Here is an 8972-nt window from a genome sequence, read left to right as displayed (position 1 = left end):
CGGCTGCACGGACCTCGAACTGCCCAGGGAGCCAGCACCACTTTCCCGGACCTGGCTCCTGGCGATCGTGGCGAGCGGTCTCCGCCGGAGCGAGCCACCGGAGAGGACTTGATCGACCGTGGCGAGCGGTCTCCGCCGGAGTGGGCCACCGGAGTGGACTTGAGTGACCGTGGCGAGCGGTCTCCGCCGGAGCGGGCCACCGGAGTGGACTTGAGCGACCGTGGCGAGCGGTCTCTGCCGGAGCGGGCCACCGGAGTGGACTTGAGCGATCGTGGCGAGTGGTCTCCGCCGGAGCGGGCCACCAGAGTGGACTTGAGTTGTTGCCATTGATCCAACGAGAGACGTCTCCGGACCTTGTGGTAGGGCATAGGAAACCACACCTTATACCAGAATGGAGCCCGGACCTCTAGGGACGGCAGCTTCGGATACTAGAGGACTCGTAACATGGCAGTGAAGTGCGTAGGCTTAGGGTATGTTACCAGGCTAAGCGGCTACGCCGAACTTCTCCACCCCAGGATACAAGCACCACTTCCCCGGAGCAGGTTCCTATGAGTTCGGGCCGCCTTCCAGCTAGAAGGGGTATCACAGCCTGTGCACCTGCCAGCAACTCAATGTGGATCGTTAGCAACAACGGAAAGACTCCGCTTGAAAGAGGAAAAAGCCAAGCCGAACAGACAAGTGCTATTAAGTTAATGTAGAGATAAGACTGAGGAAGCAAATCTCCTTCATTACTTGATTCGTGGTGTACATCAGAGGTCGGGATTACGAGGGCACACCTCTACCGCTCTGGACCACTTGCTGGTGTCGCCTGTTTATGCGATGAAGCCAGAGGTCGGGTTTACAAGGGCGGACCCTTACCACTCTGGACCACACGTAGGCACCACATCATTACAAAGGAGAAACATACTCAATCCTATCTAGTGGTAACCTACAGCCATCTCCCCGTAAGGCATGCACATTCCTGGCCGGAGTGGAACTGCCACCTTGGAGGTTCTTCTCAGTCGTTGGGGGCGAAGGCGTCCTGGACGTGCCTATACAGCATCATTCAGCATCACCTCGGGAGCTTGCAGGGCCCTTCCCAGCACAAGAACTGTCCCACGCTCAGATAGCATGGGGACAAATTGTTTGGCTTTGAATGGGAGTAGCCCTGCCATTGCCAGCTGCCGACGGAAGCCAGCCCGATGGCCGCTCATAGTGAGCTGAGGCCAGCTTGACACCCTGGCGCAGCGGAAGGTCGAGTGCTTGTTTGGACGAGCACGGAGCGCGGAGAAGGGCGGTCGCTCGCCGGCTCCACCTTGGTGCTGGCACAGGGCCCCCGCGCCTTGCGGTGGAGGTCGACGCCTGTCTGCAGCAGCTCCAAGGGAGGCTTGAGCCAGGCGAGGGAAAAGGCGACAGACATCCTTCCCGAGTCACAGCCGTCGGCTCCAGCCTCCATCTTGAGAGGAAACCTTGAGCCGACGCCGTGCCGCCGCAGGGGACCCCCGGTAGTTGCTTGAGAGAAAACCTTGAGCCGACGCTAAGGTGTCGCAGGGTGACACGCGGCAGGCGTCGCCCCTGCGCGCCACTGTGCCGGCTCTGAGGTGTCGCAGTGGCGACGCACAGCAGGCGCCGCTTTCGTGCGCCACCACACCGAGGGCACAGCTGCCTCGGTGTCAGGGTATGCGGCGTAGGTGACGCCGTGCCACTCTTAATCTTCTCGTCGTCGTTGTAGAGGATGAGCTCAACCTTGGAGGCTAGGAGGTGAGCGAAGATCTGGACTACGCTTGCGCGCTCCCCACGGACAGCGCCAAATGTCGTGGCTCTAGAAGGAGGGCCACAGCCGGATGGCGTAGTGCACCCGCATGATCCCAGAGGGTGGTTACTCGGGGAAGTGCAAGCGATTCCTTAGACCTACTCCTGAGGCAAGAACACAAGAACACTCAAGGATTTAGAGTGGTTTGGGCCGCCGGAGCGTAATACCCTACGTCCACTGATGAGATGTATTGCTCTTATGTCTATCCACTGCCTCCCGGTCCTTCCTTCGACCTGACCCTTTCTCTAGCGAGCGTCTCCCCTTTTATAGCGTAAGGAAGACGCGTACACAGGCGTTGGACCCCGACATGTGGGCCCAACGAGGATGTATAGTATACTACGAGAAAGACATTAACCGTGCTCCAGTGGTTGAGAATCTCTTCCCGGATATGCTTCATCGCACTGTAGACTCTCTGACCGAAGGGAGTCTTCACCTGTCCCATCGGCGAGGCGCCCGTTGAGGCAGTGTAGGTTGCGGCGTAGACTGTTGGGTCTACCGCGTAGGCGTTATGATACTCCGTCGCCGAGCTGTCGCGTCTAACTGGCGTAGCAGACTAACGCACGTGGCGTGAGTGGCACCAGCGGCCGTACTGTGCACCTTGGTAACGAGCGATCAACAGTACAGCCTGGCTAAAGTCCCCTCGGGCTCTGCTGTGGCAGAGCGCACTCAACATCTCCCGCTTTTAATGCGGTAGGTGGGCGAGTCTCCCCGAGGAAGCTTCGCGGCTGTGTGCGTGCCTGCGCAGCGGACACATGGCGGCTCCAGACCCCCCCAGGCGGGGTGTCTGTTCCCTCCCCGCTGAGGGGTTCGGATAATACATGGGGGTTCGGGACCCCGTGGGGGGCCCGGGGCCCCGGCTGTTTTGGCTGAGCTCTCCCTTCTCAGGGACATGTGGCGTCACCGGACCCGTTCCCGAGCGGAAAGCGGGTCCGGGACCGTTGGCCCGGGGAGGTGGGGCCGGACCCCAGGGGTTCGGCTGCTCAGCTTCTTAGGGCGTAGTTACGGATAACTACGCGAGTCTTGACACAGCAAGAGGGGTACCCTAGTCCAGAGGTACCGACACCCACGCACACGGCTTTTGCAATTAGTATTTCTCCTTGGGTGATAAAATGCATTGACAGCCTGAGGCGGGGTTTTCTTTGGAGTGGCGCTCAATCGGCCAAGAGTGGACACTGCCTGCTCGCCTAGCCAAGGGTGTGTCGCCCCCTGAGTTGGGAGGTCTAGGAATCATCGACTTGCAGCGCTTTGGCTATGCTCTACGAATGAGATGGCTATGGTTAAAACGTTCTAAGGACACCCGCCCCTGGCACGAGCTGCCTGATGAAAGAAACCAGATTGTGGAAGCCATGTTTCAAGCATCAATATATGTAGAATTGGGCGATGACTGCAAAGCAATGTTCTGGACAGATCGGTAGCTACAAGGAAAATCACTGGCCGACATTGCTCCCTGTAATAATCATGCTACAATCAATAGCCTAGTTGGTTCCACAGTCTTTAACCAACTAGTTCTTGTACTTCATTTCTTCCCCTCTTAATGAAAAACATGCTCAGGCACGGTCGCAAAAAAAAAATAGTTTGACATGTACCCTTGTTACACTAACTACACAAACACTTCACCACTAGAGTTCTTCCTGAAATTAGGTTTTTCACACCGAAACTTGCAAGCTCTGTGAATTATTCCTATCTGAAACTCAGTTGTTGGGGACCTCCACAATGCTGGACAGGAGACTCCTTAGCTCCACCATCACAACTTCCTGCTCACCCTTCACCTACAGACAGGAAGCGAGAACAGATTTAACAGTTGGTGAACTCTGGATGACAGATTTAGCAGATCAGTAAAAATGTGCAGACTTCGGTTGCAGAAAGTCTTCAGAGAACAGATTACCTCAATGGAGAAGACGCTCTCTGCATAACCAGAGAACAGTTATCGTGCTCAGGCTGGCGACCTGCGCATTGTAGCTGCAGAGTTCTTCCATCACCTTGGTGAAGATGCCGGCCTTCTTGCAAAAGATCTTGAGGTGGTACTTGTATGGCCCCAGAGGAACCAGCTCCACCTGACCCTGTGGAGATGCATAGCCCTCTGAGTCTAAGGAATCAGCTGGAAACCAGAGGTAACTGAGTAGCCGTTTCTGTCTTTCATTCTAACAAATTTCAGAGTTTAACATTTGTGTAGATGGTAGGTGGAGGCACTGAGTCTGAGAAATCAAACTGGAAACCAGAGGTTATTTTCTGGGCAGGTGGAGGCACGGTGGATTCGCAGCTGAATCAATCGATGGGCAAGTGCCGCCGGCACGCGGCCCTTCCTTGTAGCAGACGCCCAGAAGCCAACCAGAGGAGAAGTCCCAGCCCGTGGGCACTGAGCCGATTCTGATTTGGGCCCTCATGTTTTCATCAAGGCCAGCTCGAGCAGCCCACGGTCCGAAACTTGATGGCCCATCTCATATGACCACCACCACCCGGCCTAAAAAAATAACTGGGCCACTAGTGGAGCTAATCCATTGGCCTCTACTGTATCATGGAGCTAATCTACTTCCGGCCTTTCCAGTAACATGGAGCTAATCTATTCTGGGCCCCTTCCAGTTCTAAGTTAACAGCACAACGGCGCTCTGGCAGGCCTCAGCAGCATCTGAAAATTTGCAGCCGCGTTGGAACACAATCAGCGAAAATCAAAAGCTTCCAAGCACCTCGAGTGGCAAGATTTCTTGATACGAGATAATAGTTAGCATCCACCATCGTATATGAAACTTGGAGGTTCATCAACGCACACACGCGTGGCTGATTACCAACCTCTTCAGCTAACACATGTGCCATGCCCCCGCACTATTATCAAGGAGCTGGGTTTTCGCTAGAAAGGGATTCAATCTTGGTGGAGGCAGCAATGGTCCAGTGAAGACAAGCTTAACCTATGGTGGATGATGAAGGTGATGCAGAGAGTAATGGGACAATATTTATCAAATTTCATCACAATTCACTAATATTCATAAAAAATCAACTATATAAATCAGAGTTCATAACAGTACATACATATTTATTGAAAATTCAACCATACTCATCAAAGTTCACATATTCTCATCGGATATCATCTATATTCATCAAAGACCATCAATATTTATTGGGATCTTTGTTCATTAGTATCGTTTGCTGTACTACTATTATGCTCCTTTGGAATTAGGATTCCCCGTCGGATTTCCTATAGAATCCTCTGTATCTTGAGCACAAAATTTAGTCCATCAATCTCAATTTTTCTATGTGTTTTAACTACTTGTTTGGTACTTGAACATTATGTCTCGTCTTAAGGAGACTCTTAATAAGGGTTTTAAAGTATAAGAGACATTAATGACGCGTTGATCGCACGTATCCTAAAACTGTTTCATCGTCACTGAGACTGTATTCTCTGACCGCTGCAGCAGTCAGGGGGCCATCGAGCCGGAGAGAATCCTGAAGTTGACGAGGACGGCATATGCCCAACGGCGAGGCGAGGCGAGGCGACGCCCATCGCTTTCTCATCCCCCCTCTCCCTGGCGCCTGCTGCGGTGCTGCCTGCTCGCTCGATCTGGCTGCTGCCTGAACATTTGTGCGTAAACGGCACCGACTCCCAACCGGAAGAGCCGAGCCGAGCCAAGTCGCCTCGTCTCCTCCCCGTCTCCCTCCTCCCCAAACCTCCCCTCGCCTCTGACCCAGGCTAGGGTTCCGCCCCACCCGGCCCGGCCCCACCCCGCCCGATCCGATCCGATGGACGCCGGCGACTCCTCCGGCGCCGGCGGAGCCGACGGCGCGGCGGCCGCGGCGGCCAAGTGGCGGAGCGACGCGTCGCGGGCGTTCCAGTACTACCTGGACCGCTCCACGCCGCACGCCACGGGGCGGTGGCTCGGGACGCTCGCCGCCGCCGCCATCTACGCGCTGCGGGTCTACATGGTGCAGGGCTTCTACATCGTCACCTACGGGCTCGGGATCTACCTCCTCAACCTCCTCATCGGCTTCCTCTCCCCCATGGTCGACCCGGAGCTCGACCCCTCCGCCGCCGCCGAGGGCCCGGCCCTGCCCACCCGGGGCTCCGACGAGTTCAAGCCCTTCATCAGGCGCCTCCCCGAGTTCAAGTTCTGGTCAGATCCCGTCTCCCCTCCTCCAGATCTGTCTCCGCTCCTCGCCAGATCCGCGTTCTTAGTTCTTACTATTACCGCATCTGCTCCGGCAATTCGCCTACTAGAGTGGTGCGATCGGGTCGGTTAGATAACTACTAGACAGCATATCATTATCTAGACTAGATGGAGCCGTGTTAATCGTCATTTCTAAAACCGATTAGTTTCTGCTACTGCCCAAAATTACTATTCCTCAGCTAGAACTGAGTGCTGAGGACCTCAGTAAATAGGCATTTTTTGTCAACAGACTGTGGCACGCCGCACGCCAAAGCCCTCCAGGTTCTCCTACTGAATCAATCAATGGAAGACAGTCGTGCAGTTCATTTTGTTGTGATCGATGAGAAACTGCCAAACTGGCAGGTGAAAACTTTTAGCATGTAGAGAAGAGACCCAGGAGTGCATGATCTATCAACGATTGCTTTAGTCAGAAGAAAAGGGCCACAGAATTTCTCTGTTAGGAAGTGCATGATCTATCAACGATTGCTTTAGTCAGAAGAAAAGGGCCACAGAATTTCTCTGTTAGGAAGTTCGTGTGGCACCTGATTAAGGTTGTCTAATTCCAAGTCAGGTTGCCATGCATTTAGGTATAAAGTCATTGTCAATCAGTACTCATTTGCGCCGCATACTGATCTGCACACCCTCCAGTAACACAACAACCAAGCATCGCTGCCTGCCAGTTGCCTCCTAAACTACGTCTGAGTTCCTGAATAAACCCACACAAGGCATGTTGTATCCCTTCAATTTCACATATGCAAACTCCTCTGATGTTGTCACACCATCAAACAACAGAGAGATGTTACTTATTGCTACTGGTTCTCCCTGTTGAAGCGGACCTTTAGGTAGCTGATAAAATTGTTGTATGCAATGCCCATGTGCTTGGTAAAAGGGTTTTTTTTCATTGAACTAGAATTATTCTGAAGTTCCTCCATTTTAGTTATAATATATCCGTTCTAAATGGTGTCTATCTGGACTAATCTTAATTTCTGAAATTTCTGGTGATTCTTTCTGAGTTCTCTTTCTTTCACATTTTTAATTGGTCTAGGTCATCATCACTGGTGATCTCTGATCTTTCTAGTGCATAATTCATCTTTCTTTCCAAATGGTAGCCAGATAATTGCTTTTCGGAGTCATTTATTGCACATTCAAGAACCTGAAATCTCTCTCGTTGCCTAGCTGCTATTGCTCAAGTACCCCTGAGCCTTTGTAGATTGGTGACTATGTTTGTCTAGGCATTGCCCATGTGCTTGGTGTGGGATTTTAAATTAAGCCTTGTTACCTTTGTCCTCAATATCATCGTGTGTGTGATGGATGATGGATCCTTTATAGTTTCTGTGAACTATTGTGGTAGTGTTCTCTTTAGCACAAGTTTGCAGTCTTCCCACTTCTGTAAGTTGTCAGGTAGACGGACTCTTATGGTTTCTTTTTTAATTGATCATAGTTTTTTATATTTATAGTAATGCTTCCGGAGTTCTCTGTGAGCAGTTCAATTTTTCATCAATAGTTGACCATAACTAGTGTCTACTACTCATTCTTAAAATACAGAGTTGGACTACATTTTTTGTGTGTTGGGTAAACTGTTTTATTGTGAGTGGTAGCATGCATAAAAATGCAGCATATGAAGTGCTTTGACTGCTTTCTATGTCTTACGTGCTTATAGTTCACTCCTGGGGTGTGATGTCTGAGTGTCTCCTATCTGATGTGATTCTAGAAGCAGGCAGCATGCATGTATTGAACGCATGTGTAGTACTGTAGTTGTTAGTCCATTTTCTAGTATTTTCTAAAATAGTTCTTTTGTTTTGTTAAATTTTAATGATGAATACCTTTCTTACAATTCTAATCCAGTATACACCCCCATAACAACCATTTCATTATCTTTCAGGTATGCAATCACAAAAGCTTTTGTTATAGCTTTTGTGATGACTTTCTTCTCTGTGTTTGATGTTCCTGTCTTCTGGCCCATACTCCTTTGCTACTGGGTTGTTCTCTTCGCCCTTACGATGAAGCGCCAGATTGTGCATATGATCAAGTACAAATATGTGCCCTTCAGTATTGGGAAGCAGGTCAGTACCTGCTGTTAAAACTTGTTGACTTTTGCTTATTTGCTGAATGGTCGTGTGCTGAAAGTCTAGTGCTTCGGGTACCATGAGGGTGGCATATATTAGTCGTTTTGGCTTTTCTATATGCATACTTTTTGCTATGTTTCTAGATATATATCATGTATAGGTGCATAGCAAAATTGATGTATCTAGAAAAGCCAAAACGACTAATAATTTGGGACGGAGGGAGTAACACATAGACTGGGTTTTTTCTAGCTTATGTTCATTAAACACCATCAGTTATGGTCCCTGGATCAATTTACCTTTATTGTGTGGTGTTCAAGAAATGCTAGTGTAGTAGCTGCACAATATTTTTGGGTTAATTGTCAATTTTTCATTCCTCATGATTTGCCCTGACTGATGCCAGAAATATGGTGGGAAGAAGAGTGGCCCAAGCAGTGGTTCCCCAAGAGACTGATCCAGACCTACCCTGTAGGAAGCATGGCAGGGGAACAAAATACGGTGGATGGTGATATTTGATGTGCTAAATACCAAATGTAATACTTCATTCATATCTAGAGGTAGACGGATATTCGCTCCTGTTTCTGACTTGGGTTCACAGTTTAATTTGATATTGCGCGTAGAATGCTTCCTTGTGTGCTTGTATAGCGTGTTTCACTCTGATAAATTATTTCGTTTAGTTACCCCATATCTCAGGATCTCAGCAAATAGCAATAAGTGGTACGCGGAACTCTGTCCAACTGGGAGGCGTGCCAGTAGCCTGTCTTTGTACTAAACCGGAGCAGGATGCCAAACTTTGAACGCCCAACTAAGCTTCCCTTGACATTACTATGCATTTTATGAACTTTGCATATTCAGAAAATTTACAGTCCTTCGTGTCATTGAAATATTCAAAATGAAAAATGTACCTCCCGATTTCGTGCCTGGGTGTGACACCCGTCGTTGCTAACATGGGTACTAGTTATGTTCGGTTGGAAAGGATGA

At 50.3% G+C, this 8972-nt stretch overlaps 1 protein-coding gene and 1 pseudogene across 1 annotated transcript; one reads left to right on the top strand and one right to left on the bottom strand.

The window, feature by feature from the left end:
* Positions 1 to 3320: 3320 nt before the first annotated feature.
* On the bottom strand, positions 3321 to 4603 carry LOC120709683 (annotated as a pseudogene).
* A 681-nt stretch (positions 4604 to 5284) lies between these two features.
* On the top strand, positions 5285 to 8696 carry LOC120706270 (protein RER1A-like). The gene is made up of 3 exons (XM_039990875.1): positions 5285 to 5895; positions 7811 to 7991; positions 8395 to 8696. The coding sequence occupies exons 1-3, from the start codon at positions 5525 to 5527 to the stop codon at positions 8443 to 8445; spliced, it is 603 nt and encodes a 200-aa protein (XP_039846809.1). The 5' UTR covers positions 5285 to 5524; the 3' UTR covers positions 8446 to 8696.
* Positions 8697 to 8972: the final 276 nt, after the last annotated feature.

Source organism: Panicum virgatum, chromosome 5K (genome assembly GCF_016808335.1).
Source record: "Panicum virgatum strain AP13 chromosome 5K, P.virgatum_v5, whole genome shotgun sequence".
In the NCBI taxonomy this organism is placed as follows: domain Eukaryota; kingdom Viridiplantae; phylum Streptophyta; class Magnoliopsida; order Poales; family Poaceae; genus Panicum; species Panicum virgatum.
This window is presented reverse-complemented; position numbering and strand designations above follow the sequence as displayed.